We start from the raw sequence: 21,775 nt of genomic DNA on the forward strand, positions 1-21,775 counted from the left end.
TTTTAATATTATATAAACATCTCATCTTTTCCAGTTAAGTGTGTTTGCTCACTATATTCATGAAGCGATTAGAAACAGTGTAATTGCAAGTATAAGTATCTGAGATAGCCTTGTAAGTATGCTATGAATCCAAAGGGCGATGTGGCCTTTTGCGTTGCCATTTCTGTATGAAGGAGTGAAATATCAAGTGAAACTGCATTAAGCAGCTTCAGTGTCAATATTCTTTCTGCAGCACCACATCCTGCAAGGTCAAGAGAGGCAATCCCTTGTATGAATTCTCTTCCAAGCACCCTAGACCAGAAGTGTTTGTGGTCACAGCTTGGGAATGAGTATGTAAAAACATGAATTTCAGCAAAGCAGTTCAAATCGCTTTTGTGTGCTTTACCCAAAATACATTTTAAAAAGCTAAATGTCTTCATGGATTGCTGCACTGTATCCCCTATGAAGAATAATCTGCTTTTTCCTTTAACTATGGCATCTAGACAAACTTGATCAGCATACGTGCTTCAGCTTGAACATGTGAAGTGTCAAGTATGTAGAGCACTTTGGGGGAAAAAAAAATCTGAGTAAATCTCAGGTAAAGCTGTCAAATTCTCTTCTCTTTGGTGATCTGAAATGCAGGTGGCCAGAAGCATTCTCTCTTGATCTGATGGAAGTTCACACTTCTCCTTTGAGGCAACTAGTGTTCCTATTTCTGCAGGAGGGATTCTGAGGGGTGGTTCCTGAGTACCTTTGCCACTGAGCTATTTTCTTCTTTCACTTTTTAAGAAAGGCCTATTACATAATATGTCACAGAATAAATCAGAAGATTCCCTTGGTTAATTTTGTCTCAACTGAAATAAGTGTGGAAATCATTTAATAGCTGCCAGTTATATATTTTTTCATGTGTGCTGGGGAGGGAGAGAAACTAATTTAAGATGCTGTGAACTCAGAAAAAGAGCTAGATGACATTATTCAGAGAGGTTTTTAATTAGCATTTTGTTTTACAATAATACACTGCATGATGATTATTTCTCTCATTTTAGAAAAAGATCACCTCTTGTTTCTACAAATTTTAGTTTTAAAAGCTTTGGTATACGAGAAGTAGAATTTCCCTGCCTTGGTCTATGTTTGTACTAGTCCAAATAAACAGTCCTGCTATTATAGATGTAGAAGCTTTTTGTTCTCAGTTAGTTTTTCAAAAAGTGGTATGGATCTTACATTCATATAGGTGCATGCAAAAACACGATTATTTCACGTGGTTCACTGGAAATAAGCCACTTTGTGTAATATATTTCTCCTCAGACTATATACATCTCACTGTTATGATTTACTTGTGTAATGCTCTCTACTGCAGAATGCAAAGGCTCTAGAATTAAAATCCATGTGAAATATAATATATACATACAAAAACTAGATATTCACTTTAAGCTGGGCATTACCCGAACTGAGGTGTGTACTGCAAAACCAAGTAACTTTTCAGCCTCACAATGATATAGATTATTTGCATTTAGATAAACTACCTGACCAGTACTGGTATTCCTAATAGCAAATCACATACCTGCAAAACAGCCAAAGGTATTATTTCATTAATGTGCATCCTCATTACCATGGAAAGACAAGAAAATCTGATACATCAAAAAAAAGTAAGAAGCTTTTAGGAGTCCCTGGGTCTTAGAAGATCTTGCAGTTTCTGCTACAGTGCTGTCTTAAAATCATACATGTTCCACAGGCAAAGCAAAGTGGGACACTTTGGGCCAGCAGTATCTTTGAGGATACGTGACTGGACTATAGCATAGCATCCAAAAGAAAAGATTTTCTGATGTAAAAGTGCTATCCTCCTCATCCTATCAAAACATACTAAAACAGGAAGGCATTGCATGGGATGGATTGATACGGGGGCATAAGGCAATGCAAAAGTGTCAGCTGAATTCCTGAGATTGAAAGTAGATTAGACAATTCCTCATAAATGGGAAATATATTTTATTTTTTGAGATCTGATTGCATTTCCACATATGCTATGAAATCATGAAAAAGAAGAGTTCTTTGGAGAAGTAGTGTGTGGCTATTCATATAATTGAATTTCTGGCATCTTCTATGAATGCATCTATTAACAGATTGATCTCTATAACCTTCCATGTGGTAATCTTAGAAGATAAATAAGATCCTCCATAAAGTGGTCCAGAGGAGAACCTTAAGTTTCATGCTATGAATTTTATCTAGAGAAGTCTACCTTTTTCCATCTCATTTAGTGTCCTTGTGACTGTTCCTGTAGCAACTATGCTTCCCTCCAATCAATGAAAAACGTCTGTGCAAGAAGAGAGCTTAATTTCTTCCCCTGTCTGTCATTCACCTACAAAAATATTTATTTCAACTCCACTGGCTGTTCTACTTAAAAATTATTAAAAAAAAGAGTTAAGATTGTAAGGCTACCGCTGGTCATTAGTTCATACGCATAGAGCCACTTGAAGGGAATTGTGCCCTTAGGTCTTCTGTGCTAAGGAGCTGGGCACAGGAAACAAAGATGAGCCTTTCTTTTTTCTTTTCACTCTAAGCCTGTTAATATGTACTTGATTTAGATGAATAAAAAAGTGAATGAATTTCAAGTTCACATGTTCCATGGAAACTGCCATGAACTAGAAAGCTTGTAATGTTTTAAATGCTTTAGTAATTTTTTGTCATTACAGTACTATTGATCATAATTAATCTATATAGCAGTAATTTGAAGTTAAAGAAAAATCATTTGGAAAGATCTCTAATAAACCAATAACCAGGTATTTGTATTTAAAGATGGAAGACCATAACTGTTTTGAAAAAAGTTGCTATTTTTTAAAGGAAGTGCAAGATAGTTCATAGCAGCAGAGGAGAGCTGCTGCCGGGAGCAGATAGTTGCCTTCATACGTTGTCAACAACAAGTAGGTAACAGGTACTGTACATACGCCAGTATAGCAGATGAAGGTGTCCTGCTATGTAATATTTATTTCCACTGAGCTACAATGTTCTTCAGGCAAAAAGTTTAAAATCTGTTCTAAAGAAATGAACTTGGCCTTTTTTTGTTTTTCTGGAGTTGTCCTTTCCTGTGTAGCGATTTTGTTCTTTCTTGATTATGAAGTCTTTTAGGACTTCCAAATCATAACAAGAACCAATTTCTGATTTCTGTTTCAATAAATTTATCAAATGATCTGTCTTACCATTTGCATCATATGTTCATGATATTTTGTTTCATGTCTAATAAAGTCCTGTACTTAATTACGTAAAATGTCATACAAAGGAAAATGTAAAGCATTCACAAATATTCACACATAGATGTTTGAGATCTTTTATTGATCCAGTTATTTAGAGCTTCAGAGAATTTATGCAAAGAGAGACAGAAAAATGCATGGTTTTAGATTGTGGTATCATATCACATAAGCAAAATGAAAGATACAAGAATAATTTATATTCTTGTATCCAAAATTTAATCCACTGGCAAAGGCCAATTCAGAAGCCTCCAGTAATGTTAATTAACATTTTTTTCTCACTTTACTTGATTGTTTTTTAATTCCACAGTGGAATTCTACCATGTGAAGAATAGCTGAAGACACAGTACTATATCTCTGTAACAAATATAAACTGGAGAACCCCCAAATTTAATTCTGATTTTCCCAGCATGGTACCACCTAGACTATAAATCAGTATGCAGACTACTGCAGCATTATACTCGTCACTTGGCTGCTCTTTTATTCTGACGCTATGGGATATGAAAATAGTTTTGAAAAAATAGAATAATAATTTTTACTGAGGGGTAGCACAGACCAGGGTAATTTTCACAGAGTTTTCTTTTACAGCAACGTAAATGAATTGCAACAAAACCAAACAGAACGGATAATGAGAATACGCTTAGTCTCAGTGGTGACTCCTGTGCGCGAATGTGGTTTGATGTGTCAGTGGCTGCCTAGCATTCATCCCTGCGCTCCAGGGTGTCCTGCCCTTGGTGCTCAAGCTGGCTGTTGAAAATTTGTGCCAAAGTGGGATAGGGCATGCAACTGAGTTTCAGCAGTTTAATGAGTTAGCAATAGTCAGCTGAGGTGTGGTCATGTTAAAACATGTTAACTTCTGCTGTGGTTTACTTTGTGAGCTTTAATCGTGGTCTCCTGCCTGAAGAGCTTAAGAGACAGATTATATAAAAAATACAAGAATCATTGTTATGTTTGTCTTTTACATTTCTGGAAAGCTGTGTTCTGCCAATTTGGACCAGTTCATAGGCAAATTTAGTTTAATATTTATATATGGTTTTACTAACTTCTCCAGTAATTTTTATTACATATTTAGGAATGGAAAACAAGCATATAGTGTTGTTCCAGAGTACAGTATACTAAAATATTGTTTTCTTCCAGAAAAAAAGATGATAAAAAGATTCAGCTTTTTACTTGAAAGCTCTTGTATGTAGATAGGATTCCTACACTTCCTGAGATTCTGAAACATATCAAGAATATGAATCCCAGAGTGCAGATTGTTGAAGTTATTTCAGTTTGTGCTTATTTTAGCAGTAAACTGTTGAAAATGATTTTACACTTCCCTGCTTGTACACGTTAAGGAATATACAAGGAAAAAGTTACTCATGCTCTACTGACTACTAAGAATATGAGATGATTGCTATCCTTATTTGTGAATGTGAACTTTTTTTGAACAGGTATACAGTGTTCAATTCTAAGCTACAGATTCAGAGCTGTGTTGTTTTTAAAAGTGAATTAAGGGAACAACCTGCATGATAGTGTTTTAATGATAAAAGGTGTAGAAAATGTATTGTAATGTATTTAGTAAAAATTAATGGTCCATCTTGGTATCTTTTTGTAGTTCTACTTTTCATATTGTGTAAGTAGAAACAATGTAAGTAATACTTATCCTTAGAAGTTCAGTTTCCCAAAGCTAAAGGGAATGGATTATCAAGCTTCTCACAACTGGAGACAAGTGTATTCTGTAAAGGAATCTGGAAAAGTACTTCGAACAGTCTGTGTTTTCTTGACATCACTTATTTATATTTATAGCTAGTAGGAACTCCAAACACCGCAGTTGCAAATTTTACAATACCTCATAAGCTATTAAGCATGGCGCAGAAGTAAATTTGTTCACAAGGTTTTTTACTAATCTGTCTGCAGAATTTTATTGTAATGATCTCTAGCAGACAAGAATAGAGGGAAAAAAAAGCTGTAGAGATGCACTGAAAGGTACTTGCTATAAAAATGTGAAGTATGTCTTTCTGTCTATTTGCCTTGGGATTTATGCATTTGGAATTCAGAGGAGAGCAAGAACTTTCACCTCCTTCCATCTGGCCAGTATGTGATGAAGCATTTTGTTTCATGCTTGGCATTTTTTATTAATATGTGTATGCATTGGGTATTTTGCAGGAACTTCAGAATGGTATTGGGCGACAGCAAACTGTTGTCAAAACACTGAATGTAACTGGTGAAGAGATTATTGAGCAGTCATCAACAGCAGATGCTAGTGTGCTGAAGGAACAACTGGAAAGCTTGAATACCCGGTGGCAGGAGCTTTGCAGACAGCTGGTAGAGAAAAAAAAGAGGTAGGTTAAGAGAGAGCAAAAATATTCTGAAATTATTTTTGGTTCTCTTAGATTTGCTTCTGACTGAAAGATTAAAAGGAACTCCTTTAACTGCTGCAGTTTTTAAAAATATTCATAATGAATTATCAGTAATTAAATTTCACTTCCTCAATCATCTGTTTAATTCTTTTCTACCTATTTCTGTCCATGACTACCACTCCCTTCCATATGCTGTATTTTTATAATTCCACTACTAATATTTAAAAGATAAACAGGCGTACATTATTTCTTGATAAAAATAGAACAGATTGGAGCTCCATTTAGATAATTTACAGTTCATTTAGCATTTTAAAATAACTTCCTATTTGATAATATGTCATTAGAATATGCATCTGTGGTATTAACAATACCTTAGCTAATTGATACAATTAATTGTAATCTAGTTCACTTCTCATATTGATGCTCTTAACATCTGCATTTCATTCAAGTTGGATGAAAAGAATGGATTAGTTAATGCAATGTTATTTATAATCACTTTCAGATCAACCTGCTTTTCTCTTGCAGCCACAGAAAACTACAGCATTTGAGCTACAAATAATACAGGAATGGCTTGATTCCTTTAAAAAGAGAATTTTCAGTAGAAAAAAATGAAATATTTTTGTGGCTTTTTATATTACATTTTATAAAAGTCTGTTTTCTAAAACTAGTTGTGAGGTCTAAGTTGACCTGACATTCTGTTTTAAAGTATAGTCACTGGCAAAGCTTTCTTCGTGCATGGTTTTTAAAAAAACAATATCCTTTATAGAGGTACATTAACGAGTGTGAGAGTAGGGTGCCACAGTTTTGTTACTTCAGATTTCTCAATGTGACATTAAATGCCTGCCATTTTTTTAGTTTAGAACTGTGGAGGCAAAAGCTGTGAAAATGTTTGCCAGAGTGGTAGGGCAGCGTCCTGAAAAGTTATTGTTGAGTTTAATCATCATTAAACTTTCACTTGGAGCGTGTTAAAATAAGAAGATGCAGCAAGTAAGCTACAGTGATCAGAAGCTACAGCAGTGGCTTTGAATGTTTTTCTGCTGCATTTCCAGGTGTGGGTGGTAGTATTGCTTGTTACACAAGGGAGACCTTGGCCTTTATTTATCACACTAAAAGCTGTTCTTTTGTACAATCCAAACCCATCTGTGTTTCCAAGCCTTAGCTTCTTACGTTAGTGCTAATACTTAGAAAACAATAACACATCATTTTAATAGTCCTGTAAGCTGCTGCAGCAACACGTAGGAGAAAGATTGGTGGTTGAGCTTTGTCTGAGAATATGAAATCTGTCCCAGTTTTGGTCAACATCAGTGTTGTACTTACCTTCATTTATCAACAGAAACATGTATCTGCATGCTATTTTGGCTCAGTGTAGTATTAGCAGTATGTGGAATTCTCTATTTTAAGGAAGCGTAGGATCTGTTAAATGGGAATAATTCAGTTAGATTCCGTAGATGAAGAATCTTAAATAAACACTCATACACAGTTCTTCCTTTTGGCTTGTTTGGTTTGATGGCTGGTTTGTTTGTTTTCCTCCAGAATGAGAGCTTGGGTAATTTTCAGTAGAGTAACCTAGAGACGTAGGTTAGGGAACTCTGCATGAAAAATGCATTGCTATAAAGTGAATACAGATAGTGCTGTATTAAACTAATAGAAATGCCTGTGATGTATTGTAGTGAGACCCGTATGTGCCCGAACTGAGGAGTTTATATTTCTTTTATTGTCTGGTCTTGGCTATGTCAGAGCTGTGGGACCCAGGGACACGTTCTACTCCCAGATCCAGAAAAAGGATCTATTCTTATGTTAGGTGCTGCCTGAGATGAGATCCCAGTACCTGCTTTTTCTTCCCTCCCTCATCTTTTCAGCTGCACAGATGGGATTTTTGAAGGAAATAAACTTTCTTTCGGAGATGAGAAGTCTGAGGAAGGATATGACCAAGGTTTACAAAATCGTGAAAGTGGTGGAATTGCTGAACGTGGAATTGTTATTCACCAGATTTCTCAATACCCGAATTAAAGGCTACTTGTTGGAACTATAGGAGATTGTAAAACCAACTTTAAAAGTACTTTTTTTACACTGTGGTTACTGGATGTTTGGGCTTCGCTGACCACAAAGGGCTGTGGAGGAAGGTATTGTAACTCAGCCCTCTTAACATCCTTGGTCTAGCGATTGTGGATTCTGTGGGAGTATGAGGTGAATGGTCTGAAGAAAGTGGCCAGTTCTTAAATACATCTCGTATTAGCACTGTTGGAGGCAAATGAGTGGGCTAGATTTCCTGCCACACTCAGACATTTTTCATGTTCTGATTATGTACCTAGGGAGAAAATAATTCTACAGATTGCTTTCTTCAGTTCTGCTGAGGATGCACTCTTAAGTAGTCTATTCCTTATTCTGTGTGAGAACATAATATTATCACTGCATTGATAAAGAACACTAAATTCAAAATATTTCCTGCAAACATCATGAACCCTGTAGCTGGTTGACTTGAAAAAGGAAGACAATATAATTCTGAGAGTTTCAGCATGTTCATCCATTTCCCATTAAAAATTTTAAATAAATATTAAACAATCTATGTAATAAAAACTCTAAAGCTGATTAACAACATAGAATTCTATAAATAACTGAAACTGTTTGCAGATCCACTACACACTGATGTTGTTAATCTTAGTAGCAGTCTGGCAGATTTAATGAATGCGGATAATTTGGACTATCAAAGTAGGACTTAATTAAAAACAGACCAAAAATCCCACAAACCAATTTCAGAACACTGTGAGGCACCTATGCTGCTCTTCAATAAAAAGAAGGTTTTAAGTTTTGCAGACTGATGCTGAGCCCAGGCAAAGCACAGTCTTCAGGTTGGCTGTTTGAATCTCCTTTCTTTGGTGCTGAAGATCTAGAGGTTATGTTTGAGTTACGGTGGTGTAGGATGTTATCTTTCAGTTGCCTTCACCAGAGTTTCAAGGCTGTAGAAGTTTGAATTCAGTGTTTAATGTTTCATCCATCCAGCAAAGAATTAGATGAGAATGTAATTTTAGCACATCTAAAGCTTTTATCTTACTGCAAACTTTGGAATAGACCAGGCTGTTGAAGACGGGCAAACTTGATTGAAAGACTGATCCACTGATAGTTAACAAATTTGGAATTTAATTGAATTTTTTAGGCACTTTGTTGTAAGCGGCATATTTTGGAGAAGTTTGAGTTTTTACTCGGTAAAATAGTATTACTCAAAAAAAAAAAAAAAAGGAGAGTTTGTAGACTGGGGGAAGACACAATGGCACTTTCAATGAACTGCTACTAACTCCAGGGAAAAGGGGGGAAACGATTACTCCTGTTTCTTCACCTTAATACTCCAGAAATCATTTTGACTACAAAATCTTACAAACTGCACCATCAGAAGATCTTTCAGCCTTTTTGTTCCATGTTGTTCAAGACCGCATGCCACAGGCCACATTATGCTGTGCACATGTGTGCTGAGTCATGCCATAGGGACACTGAAGTTTCAGATAGTTTGAGGCGGCAGCGCCTTGCCATCAGGGTGCTTGTTGGCTCTCAGGTGCCAGCGTGGGGACAGCCTCTGGGGCTGTGGCTGCAGCGTGGCACTGCACCTTCACTCGCACAGCAAGACCTCGTGTGCCAGGCAGAGCTAGTCAAGGGATCTTGTATCAGGATGAGGAGCAACATCTCACATATGAGCTTTAATAGGGTGAAGCTCATATGCTTCATATGATCATAAGGTGAAGTTCATAAATGAGTGTTTGACAGACTTGTGTAATGATGGTGTGGAGATTTGCTTGCTGACTTTGCTATGTTTTTTCTTTGTTGAAAATTTTCTTCTGTAATTTTTGGCAACGTATGCCCAGAAATTAGATTTCTTAGCTGTTTCAGGTAGGTAGGTTTTATTCATCACATTCTCACTTTTTTAAAATCAGATTCTGTTGAATGGAAGAGAATTTTTCATTATTTTAGCTGGAAATATATTTGCACTTCTAATGAGCTTCAACCTGCAGACTGTCTATTCAGATCTCTGTTCAAGTCAGTTTGAAATAATTATTATGGAAAGAATGACAGAACAAAGGCTGTTTACCAGAATACTTTTGAATATATATATATGTAATTTTTCTCTAAATATAAAAGCACAAACCTTCCATTCCAAATCTAAAATATTTGCTATAAAGTAAATATACTTTTATATATTTTTCATACTTTACATTCATGAAAGTGCTCTTTTTTGCCACAACATACTAGCTAGCACTGACTGGTTTCTTCCACCTGAAAACTCAGTATTTTGAAGGCTGTTATTAATTTCTCATTGCAGCTTAAAAGCTGGCCTAGAGATGAAGAGGTTTCATAACAATTAATAAATATCTTTTTCTTTCCAACATAATAGTTATGTATTGAATTTACTTTGACTGTTCTGCAAACATACAGTAATGAGTATGTACAGATTTCTTACAGTAATTTGTTAGAAAAGAATCACTGTGGTATAAACCTGCACTGTGATTACCTGTAGTGTTGTAGCTAAACTTGTTACTGTTCAGTATTCACACTTGGCTTCTCTAATGTTTCTGTGATATTTTGCTTTTTAATTATTTTGTTTAAAGGTCATTACCCAAATGAAACACATTTGCTTGTTCTTTAGAAAAAGAAAATTCTTTCTCTCTTAGTAAATATTTTCTTTAAATTGTCATTTACTTTTTTGGTGGCATCTTAAATTCTCGGTAACACTTACTAAATGCACCAAGGAACATTGGAGAAATTAATCCCTCATCTTAGAAATACCATATATACAAAATCAACAGCTGCCTGTATTAAAAACCCCACCACCACCCCTCCAGAAAAGCCTTGAAACCACAGCATGGAAATATTACTGGAGGTGCAAAGGAGAAGATGAGTCACAAGCAAGTGCAAGTCTGCCCTACTTCTGTGATTGCATATTTTCTGTCTCCAGCTGATACCTCTCAAATAAGTCCAGCCTCACAATCAGCTTCGAAGCTATGGGCCTGCTGCCTGGGCTATCATTACTGAGGCAAAAGAGATCTCACAAGCACAAAGAGCAGCAAGGTGCCCACACGTAGCCTCCCAGGAACTGGGCAGAAGTGCCCTCACAGTATGCATCAAAGCCGCATGCCTGCTGTTGGCCTGTACGTTGTAAAGCAGAAGTGACTCCACAGGCACCAACAGGAGCCATGGACCTGCTAGTGGTGTATCAGGAACTGAGGGCACGAGTGGCCTCCCAGGCATGAACAGCAGACATGTATCTCCTGCTGGCCAAACAGGCAGGAAGCCACAAGTGACCACATAATAAGCATTGAAGCCACATGTGCTACTGGCCTATCAAGTACTGAGGCAGAAGTCACCTCATAATTAGCATCAACGCTGTGCCCGTGCTTCTGCCCTATCAGGTGCGGAGGCAGAAGTGACCTCACAATCGGCACTGAACCCACGCGCCTACTTCTGGCCTATCAGGGCCTGAGGCACAAGTGACCTCGCAAGCACAAGCAGCAGTGATATGCCTGCTTCTGGCTTTTCAGGGTACTGAGGCACGAGTCCAGCATCAGTTGTGTGTGGTTAAAACTGTAAGCATCCAGTGCGTTTCCCAAACAATCTACCGGTTGCTATGGTATTGGTATCATATTATTGACAATGGAGAAAATACATGAGCTGCAGTGTGCACTTCATACTGTTTCTAGAAACTGTAATTGAAAATATGAGCTTACTTGAAAAAGGCCAATAATATTTATATAAATAATAGCTAACCATTATAACTAACAATCAATGCATCTAGTGTATTTGATGGACTACCATAAGAATTTGGTACTCATTCAATTTTAATACTGTTAGGAAAACTAATCCCTAACCTTAGAAGTATCATAAATACAAAATTCTATTAAGAAAACTAATTCCTTTACTTCCTTTAATTAAATACTTCATATTGAATACCTAATATTAATACATGAGCTTCAAAGAATATAATGTATATAAAATTCATATAAACATCTTAGCTGTGCAGTCAGAATAGTTGACCAAGGGACTCTAATGAACTTAGAAATACAAACAGAAAGCTGCAGTATTTTAATATGGAAAACAGAAGGTAACATTCCTGAGAATAACAGTCACATGGAAGAAGACTGACAGGGCAAGGAGTTTCAAAAACATAAAACAGCAGTAAAAAACAGTGTAATTTTGTACTATATGTGCAAATATGGCCATTAAGTAGAAATTTTTTTTTCTAGAGGTCCAATAAAACCATGACTAGAATAAGTCTGCGGTTCACAGTAACAACTTACTAGGATTTAGATATAAGAGACATAATTTAAGAAAGGATAAATTTGGATATGATACTTGGAGGTAGAGGAGGATATGGTAGAAGAAAAGATGAAAGAGGAGACTTTCCTAGGAATAATGAATTAGCTTAGCAAATATTATCCCACTTGAAGTGGTGGTAATGTCCCCATTAAGAATACAATTAGTTGAAGCAGTAGAAAATGTATTGTAGAGAGCAACTCTTCCTTGACAGAGGGTGAATACTGAGGACACTGGAACATTACAAAAGCTGGACAGGTGATTTAGTAAGTAAAACTTTTCCACTTGAGTTGACTCTCAACTACTTTCTCAATATGATGAAAGAGGATGCTTTATATCTGCAGCTGCTGTTACAGGTGAATTTTAAAACTCCAGTCCTGTGCAGTGTAGTTATGCGATCACTGCGAATGCAAAAAAGTGCTTTGTTATTTCTTTCTGCAAAAATAGAGCTTTGGCTAACTGCTAGTTCAAATACTAATTCTTTTTATCTAAAAATCCTTGAATTTTCTGTTACATGTGAAATTCTGTACTTCTCTGCTATAGTTTGAGAATTTTCCATCACCCATGATGGGCCACATTTCAGGGTTAATGAACGAAGTCATTTGCTAATTGAGAAACTGTTAACTGAGAGATTAAAAGCTCTTTGGGATCTTAGGTGCAGCTTAAAAGGAAAAGGTAGTAATAACGTAACAGCATGCAGGTCTGTGCAGGAGATGGATCTGCCTGGTTCCATAGGAACGACTGCTGAAATTACATCTAGTTCTGTAGTCATCTGCTTAAAAGGCACCTCCAGCAAGATGTGCTCCCAGCTGCTTTCTCAAGAGCTGTACTGTCCATGTCTGGCTCAATTGATGGTTCATACTCCTTATTCCTGCTTGCTTGGGCTCAGATTTGGAAGTCCATGTTCCATTCATAAATACTTACTGTTAATTTGTCATTGCCATCATGAATTTAAACAGTTAGAAATTACATGTATCCGTTGCTCCAAATGTAATTATGGCGATAGAAATCAGCTTGTTCTAAAGGTGCATGCATTCATCAAATTAAAACTTTGTATGTGATTAACTGGATCAGCTAATATAGAGAGTGGTTTATTTTTGTGGTTTGCATAATATGATACTTGTCATGCAATGTGTTATTTATGATGGAAGTGGTGGTCTAGCAGGCTAAGGGCAAATTGTAAAGTAAATTGTGAAGTGCACCTGCAGCTTACATTAATTACAGTGGACCTTTTAATTACTCGCCTGCATACTGTTCATGACTAGGGTAGAGAAACAAAGCTTTATGGAACATTTTTTTTGTCTGAATTCTGCAAGCACTCTGTGCACATATACATAAAGTAAGCATTTCTGAAAGAATTCTTGAAAAGCCTGAGGTTGAAAACATCCAGATTACTCAGATAATAAAACTGAATCCTACTGATCAACATTTGAATTAGTCATCAAAGTAAAAACAGTAATCTTTGCTTCATGATTAAGAAAAGTTTTAAACGTTTCAAGGGTTGCAGTAGAATTCGTAAGGGTGGTAAAACTGACAATGTACTTAAGATGAAAAAAGAGTCTTGCCAACTGCTATCTGTGCTAAGAGACATGAAATCTTTTCGGTTTCTCTTTCAAAAAGCTACATAGCCCAATAATTTTGCTCTCCAGAGGCTTGAATTGAACATCCTGTTTTTCGGTGCCAGAATTAACATATTTAAGATTTTATCTTGCTTGGTTTTATCTCTAGGGGTATCATCACATAGTGCCTCCATGGAGCTATGCACTTTACAAATGAGAATAACTGGTAGAAAACCAAAAAATAAAGCTGCTGCTGACAGCTTATGTTCAGGAGAATCTGGTTTAGGAACAGTGGTTTTATTGCATGAATTACAGTGTAAGTCTGGCTAAGTGATTCCCAGACTTCCATGTAATCAGGGCAGGGGGTAATAACTCAGGAAGCTGGCTCAAAAAGATGTGAACTTATCCTTATGCTTTCAAGATTACAGGGAGATAGTTTTTCTTCCTCCTTATAGGTCCAGTTCTCTCATATCTCAGCATAGATTATCATCTAACTCAGGTTCACATAAATAAACCTTTTAGCTGGGTTCAGATAACCTGTTTTGGCTTGAGGAGAGCATTCTGGCCTGGATTTTGAAACCCTTATTCGAATGTTTAGTATTACCTCAATCTCCAAATACTTTTGAGATTTTACACTCTTTACGCAGTAACGTGGTATATGAGTAGTCTGTTTCTAGGTAAATGATCTTATGTTTTGCTGTAAACAAGCTTTCTTATATGCAAAGTCTGAATTATTGTTTAAGCTTGTGTTGCCTAGAATTGTGAGTAAACAGTAACACCATGACAACTTCACTCATCCAAACCTTTCAAAGCAAAAGCCTGTAGTCTGTACCTCCTGACTGGAGCATTGTTAATCAGTTTGGGTGTACATCTACCAGACCAAGCAGCCAAAGGATTAGTAGATGGTACACAACAAAAAAATCACGTAGTACAATAAAGGATTTTGTCTCAAGACCTGTGTTTAGGATTACCATGTTTTATTGTCCATCCACTGTTGGAGTATATGCAGTTAGAAAGACATTTCCAGGAAATACTGAACCTGAGGAGAACATGCAGAGCAAATATTTGCTGAAAGCATTTGAATTCTCAAGTGCATATACGCTCCCTTGTGATGACCACTGTAGTAAATCTGATGCTGTAAACAAGCCTTGGACATTTTCCTCCCCTTCTATACAACTGCAGTAAGTACATCCACATGCAGCAGGGATGTCCAGGATTTCTGACTGCATAGCAGTACTTCATAAGAGATCCAGAGCTGTAGTACATATGTACAAGAAATAGTTGAGTCCAGCAGCATCAGGACTTTTCATCAAGAGTGTGGCTTGCATATTTCCAGACATCCTGGGCAAACAGAGTGATACTTAGAACATAGTGATGCAGGTTTCCATAAGAAAATTTAGGACATAACCAGGAAAGTAGGGCTTTTGATTGGTTTCTTTTGCCTTTTATGGCTTTCACTTCTTTGTGTATTTGTTCGTATAAATGAAAGTATATGTAGATATATGTATGCCTGTATTTATGTATGTGTATATATATGTATAAAGATATACATAGTTTTTGGAGAATTTTGTTCTTTTTTCAGTGAATATCTTATCATTTTTTCCTAAAGACATTTTGGCACCAAAATGTTGTGGGTTGTTTGTTTAATCTCTAAGCAGTTACTGCGGAGTAATTTGTTTACAAGCTTAAAAAAGCACAGAAGTTGGCACCTATGTCTAGAAAAAATTAGGATATACTGTGTTAAACAAATTAATCTGTTTCCTTATTTAGAAGTCCATTCCATTCTGGATCTAAAGCATGGACTTGATCTAGAACTTCTGTATAGAGCAGCAGAAATTGACCAAGGATTTAAGTTAAAATATTAATTTAATTTTTAAAACATTATTTTCATGCTCTTAAGCTTAGTCAGGAATATTGACCTTTGTGTATTGAAGACGTATACTTTCTGTTGGATAAGATGGTGAGTCATCTTACAGAGTGAAAGTTGGCCTTTGCCATCCAGAATAGCATTTGCCAGGTGTTTTTACCTATATCTATTCAACCTGTGTGAAGTATATTGAGAGTCAGTGTCACATTCATACTGGCTTTATCGTCAGCAGAAATTAGCTTCTTAATTAGGAACCATTTTGATAGAGACCTCTCACGTGATGTTTTCCAGCTTTAAAGTGCTTTGGAAACATACAGATTGCATCACATAACAACAATTATGTAACAACGATTATGTAATAATGGCAGGAGTTGAGCGCTGATGTCATAAGGACAAGAGCTGAGAGCTGCCAGGCAGGGACAGGCAGTGTGTCAGAGGTGTAGGGGAAGCTGGTGGCAAATGCACTGATGCTCCTGATGCCAGGGCCTTTATGCAGGTTAGTTTTTCTCTAGTGTTAAACAAGCACAGAAGTTTTATTTTCTCAGTTCTAGAAGTGGTCATTGTGGATGCAGGCATGAGGAGACACTGAGGGAAAGCTGACTTTTTTTAGTATATGCCGTGTTGATGAATAGATTTTTATTTTTGGGTGGATTATTTCACCATTGGCATATTTTATTACCATTTTTGTTAATTTCCAAGCTAATGTGGTCCTCCGAATAATTTCTTTATCCTAGTATTAGACACTTGCTGATCTTTTAAAATATCTAATGATTATCCCTACAATTAGTTTCATACATCAGGGCCATAGTAACAAGCCATAAAGTATGTAAAGCCGTTCCTATGAGGAAACCATAAAATAGTTTTATCCTACTGTGAATGAGACAGCTTGAATGATTTGCCTAATTATCCCCATCTGTCTTAATACAACAGAGAGCCAATAACTGCCTATTAGGAGGGCAGTCAGTGGAAGGGCAGGACTGCTGCAAGTAATGAATAGCACTAAGACGTCTGTGCATTATTATAGAGGATCGAAGGTGGTCTGTGCAGGAGGCAGTACTGGGGTGTGAGGGAAAGTGAGTCAGAGTGGCAGTGCGCACTGATAAACGCACATTTTTTTCTGTTACAAACACCGCTGTACTTCTGTTTGGTCCAGCTGGTTCCCCTGTACTGGCCGGTGGTGGTGTGGCCTCCCTTAGGCAGGGCAGAACAGGGGCTTGGCAGACCCTGGGTCTGGAGGGGAAGGCAACCAGGTTGGTGTTGGGTCCTCCCTTCCTCCTCTCTCCAGTTTTGTCCTGCTTGTCGGAGTGTCTGCTCGTGCCTTTGGTCCTGAACGCTGCACCCTGCCACTCACCAGGCAGGCTTCAACCACTTCCATCAGGTACATGTAAGTTCTTGTAATGTTCGTGTAAGTTCATGTTAGTACAGCTTATGCTGAAATCCAGAGTCCACTCACGTCAATGTGGGTCTTGACTTTGGCAATTTTAAAGAAGTCTAAATCTTTCAGTTAAGAAAAAAATGGCCTATTTCAGTTTTCAGGTGTAGTGATTGCAATAAGCATTGTATATTTTTGTCTGTGCTTGTTAAATAACAGGCTTGAGCATAGGTCAGACAACTACTTATTTTATGTAGTATACATATATACATAATAAATGTTTAAATATATAATAAAATATATAACAAAACCATATGAACATAGGTAAAACATGGAGTCACCCTGGTGCAGTCTGTTACAAAGGTACCAGTGCTGGCAAAGCTCAGAAGAACAAACAAAAAAATTTAGTTTTCGATTGCAGTCTCAGCTACATCGCACCATATCGCATCAGCTTTGCTTGTGGCTCTACTGCATCCACAGTTCCAGTTGTTCTGCAGTAGATTTCTTGACTAAACAGTTTATGCTACTAAATAGCATTAGTTCCTATTTCTAGAAGTATCACAATCATACCTTTCCTATAGATCACTCTGAACTTTAGGTCTGTGTGCATAGGTGTGGTTTTAATATTGTAGATCATGGAATCTTACCTTCATTGTTCCTCTTCTTTGACATCTTGCTAGCTTAATTCCATTTCCCATCACTACATCTAGCTGATTGCTTAATTGATAAGCAGCTCCATCCAGCAGGCTTTCTTCTTCCTTTCCCATAGCAAATGAATGTCACTTTTGTGAAAAATTAGCTGCCATTGGCCAGAAGACTGTGGCCAAACATTAATTTAAAATGGGTTACATTCAGTTACCCAGCTGATCAAATAATTACTCTTTCTACTAAATTGCAAAATTTTAAAAAAGCATAAAATACAATAGTAAAAAGTGAAAAATACAATAGTAGCTTACATGATGAAATTCAATGCAATTAAATAAAGGGTCTTGTCAATCAGCAGTTTTATTATAGCATTTTTATATAGTAATCTCACATACTTCATTTTAAAACAGATATTATCTCTTCTGCAGTTAGAGCATGTGAAATCATAACATGGAGCTGTTTTTGAAGACAGCAATATGTTTAAAATTTGATTGTGTTGGCTTCTTAAAGCACATGGAAATATTGGCAAGAATTTTTTTCCGCAGGAAAAAAAGATACAGCTTATGTTGAAATCCAGAGTCCACTTCTGACAATGTGCGTCTTGTCTTTGGCAATAATAAGTCTAGATCTAAAAAAAAAATTGCCTATTTCCATTTTCAGGTGTAGTGATTGCAATAAGCATTGTATGTGTTTGTCTGTGTTTGATCAGCATATAGTTTAATTTAACTACTGTGAAAACCTTTTTCTATTTAATTTATGCAATGAAAAAAATGTCTAAATAGATTTAATTAGGAGGTGATACAGCTTGATGAAAGGATGAAAAACACAGTGGCTGTATGTCTTTTTGTGAACAGCTGGAAAGAGCTGCTGACGCCAGTGGTAACGATCTCACATGGTGATGGCTGGCTGTATGTGCTGCAGAACGCATTACTTTGTGTCACCAGGCAGTTGTGTCTCATGAGTGCTAGTTCATTCTGTTGTGAAATATCTTAACTTCTGTCCTGTGTGCATCCTGAAAACTCTCAGGTGTGTGGTATTGGTGGAAAGATATAAATAAATATTTTCAACTGATACTTTCTGCAATCTTTTTAGCCTCTTTGTCTTTCCCAGTACGCTAGTTTTATTTAGTTTCTTTGTGCTTCTGTGTGGTCTAATTCTTATTAACAGACTTTGTCTCCCAAGGTATTGTCTTGGAAGGCTGAGCTCAAAGTCACATATTTGGCTGTGAAAATTTTATTTCTGGATTTTTTTGGGCTGTGGAGTACAATTTAATTCAATTCCACTTCCAATATACTTGGGAAATACAGATTCCTGATTTTGTTTTTGCAAAGTACAGTGTATATGAATGAGAATTCCCCCCTGATGTGTGCTCAAGGTAAGGACGTTGGGGACAGCCAGCTTTCCAAACAAGATTCAAAGCACAGTGGGAGCAAGGGGAAAAATTAGGTCTTCTCCCTAATTCATAATCAAACATTTGCTCTTTTTATTGGCTTGAGAATTAATATTTTCCTCCATAGCTGTGCCTGTCATTGCTCTTGATCCTTAACTGGTACAGCAGGAGGTCTCCATCATTTTTCTGTCAATACACACATCCAAAAAACACATAGGAGGGTGCTTCTTGTGTCCGTAATGTCTTTCAGTTTCTCAAAGACATGACTGAACCCTATATATCCGTACTGTTGTGGCTTTAGAACATGGCCCTTCTCACTAGCTTATTCTTGGACACCAAACAGACAGTAATTTGTCCTGCGTGAAGGTAGATTTGAGTTTATTGCTTAGCTAAGAATCTAGCTATAGTCCATCTAAAATGCTGGAGATGGAAGTGATCTACAGATACACCATTTGAGCTTGGAAAACCATCCTCTATTTAAACTAGTAGTAGGTTTTACTAATCCTTTTTTACATAAACTGTGTGTATATATTATGACTGAATGCATCATTTGTTATTGGACTTTAGTACTTAATAATACATTTTGCACTTGGTTTTCCATGTATGTAAATTTTTTCAGCCATAATCACTGCAATTCCACTTCTTGAAAATACGTTAAGAATGTTCATAATTCACATGGTTACCCAAGCAATATTTTAAGCAGAAGTTAATGCTTTTTGTTACCCAAATACACTGAAATGACTCAAGAAATAAAACTTCTAGAACTTAATTGTAGATATCCCATTCATTGTTGTTACTACTACATGCTTAAATAAATTCTACAAAAACATTAAACATGTAGGTAAACAAATAACACTTCATATTAGGGGTGTCAACACCGTATATTTAAACTGTGCTGTAAAGAAACAACCTTAAAGTGTGAACTACTTATTCATTATTTGTATTCAGTTATTTGAAAACATCAATACATAGTACTGTTTATAATATTTTCTTCTATTGAAGATATTTGCTTCCTTTATCATTAAATTTACTACTTCCGTGGTTATTTTGACCATGAAAGAAAGGATGGATTTAGTACAAGAGCTGCAGATGTATTTTGGGAGAAGTGTTTAGTTTTTGTAAATTGAATGGATACACTTTTCTTTTTCAAGAACATCTTTGTAGTGATGTCTTCTTCCCTGCCTTTTACCATCTAGGAGAGACATTCAGAGACTGTGTACTCTGGGATGTAGCAAGCTCGATAGTGCAGCCTGGTCAAGACAGCTGTTGGAACATTACTCTGTTTTTTAATCTACAGTTTCAGAAAGGAGTCTTGGAAACATGTAGGGAGTTTATTCATCTAGTACAGCACTTTTTGTCTTGCCGGAATGCCTTGTTAAGGAAATGCAGTAAATACCAAGAAGATGGAAGGCAGCTAAATTCCAGTAATTCTTGCTAATTTGGAAGTTGTGTAAAGAAATAGCTGAATTGTATGCTCCTGATTTTATTTCGTAACTACACGACTTCTTTGAAACCAGCATCTTATTATTTAAAGGAAATTTTAAAAATTTTACAATTTTTCTTCCTTCGTTTTCCCTCTCTCCAAAAGAATTTACTTAAAACATAGGGAAGCATCTCTCTGTCCACATGCACAAAACATAAATCAGTACAGAATACTTGAAATCAGTTGAACACTTTCTTCTATGGAATTTAGTGAGAAAAAATACCATTTAAAATTGAATTAAATGATTTCAAGTTAGACTTCTTAATAGAGAGTGAAATATTTTGGAGATCTGGATATTAATACAATCTTCTCGGAGAGGGATACTTGTATTTCTAAATTTCTGTTCTCCTTGGATACAAACTTTAGTTTATTAATTCTAAGCTGTTTGTCAGACTGTGTGTGAGTATGTGTGTGCGTGCACACAGATGCATGTGTGTTTGTGTGTTAATCTACATCAAGGAACGATTGTTTTCAGTGCTGTTTTTTCTCTTTAGATGATGTGAAGACGACACTTTCTATTGTTCTCTTTTGTCCAAAGCTTATTCACATGGCTTCTGTGAAGGAGACACCTTTGCTTAAATCAAACATCAGAAAGTGTAGTTTCTTGAAAACCCATTCTCTGAATAACGCAGCCTATAAATGATGACATAGTTTAAAATAGGTTTCATTTCATTTGACTTCTCACTGTGTTCTATGAGCAATGACCATCATGTTGAGGAGTGGCAAGTGTGGGAGAACAGAGAAAGTTAAAACTGTTTTCATTCTACTTTAATACTATCGATTTTACATTCAGAAATGATATATTAGTAATGCTGAGCTTGCTTCTCCACTTTAGTGTCATGTTATGTCATGTTAAAACACTAGTGCAGCCTCTTATATTTATAGGTAAATGGCCTAGCCTCTCCAACTCAGTAGGATCTTAAGAAATGAAAACTACTTTTTAGCTGGTTTTAAATCTTTCCTATATCTGAAGTAACCTTAACAAAATAATAGCAACAACAAAAAACTATTATTTAATCTTTCCATGTAGGTAGGACTCAGCATAATCCCAGTTATGTGAATAAATCTGGAGGATAAATTATGGGTTATTTCTTCATAACATAGTTTTTCTCCTCCAGAAGAGACCGGTGCATAATGTTAGGCCCAGAGTGCTCACATTGTCCCTATACTCTTCCGTACTGCCCTTGAAATTGTTTTTCTGCATCTCCTGATAGCTTTGGGAAGCTTAGGCAGAAAGGTTCAGCTCCCTGTATATTTACATAGCTATGATGTAAATTATCTTAACTGATTTTAGCCGTCTGTTATGTTTATGCCTTAGCTGGTCATCTAGACTTCCTTTATAGTTAATTAAAAAAAAATAAAATTTGTAGGCACAGTCCATCGCTTCCTGGTGTAATCATCTAAGATAAATACATGTACCATACCCTAGAAGTGCCAGTGGGTATTCAATAGAGAGAACCTGAGTGACAGGATCTACAACTGGGTTGTAGACGTAGGCAAAGCACACACATAGTCTTGTTAGATGCAGTGAATCCTATGCTATTCCTATTTAGGGATTTTAGACCATACATACTTCTGCGGATCTGGACTGAAATGATTCAT

General features: G+C 36.5%; 1 protein-coding gene across 9 annotated transcripts in view; it reads left to right on the plus strand.

Moving 5' to 3' along the window:
- The window catches only part of DMD (dystrophin), a 1,316,184-nt gene that overhangs the window by 856,632 nt on the left and 437,777 nt on the right, over nucleotides 1-21,775 (plus strand). For all 9 annotated transcript variants that reach the window (XM_026096811.2, XM_064497835.1, XM_064497804.1 and 6 more), the window contains one exon: nucleotides 5,367-5,542. In XM_026096811.2, the coding sequence (XP_025952596.2) occupies nucleotides 5,367-5,542 (176 nt within the window). The remainder of the gene's footprint in view (nucleotides 1-5,366; nucleotides 5,543-21,775) is intronic.

The sequence above is a fragment of the Dromaius novaehollandiae genome, chromosome 1 (genome assembly GCF_036370855.1).
Source record: "Dromaius novaehollandiae isolate bDroNov1 chromosome 1, bDroNov1.hap1, whole genome shotgun sequence".
NCBI classification, from domain to species: Eukaryota; Metazoa; Chordata; class Aves; order Casuariiformes; family Dromaiidae; genus Dromaius; species Dromaius novaehollandiae.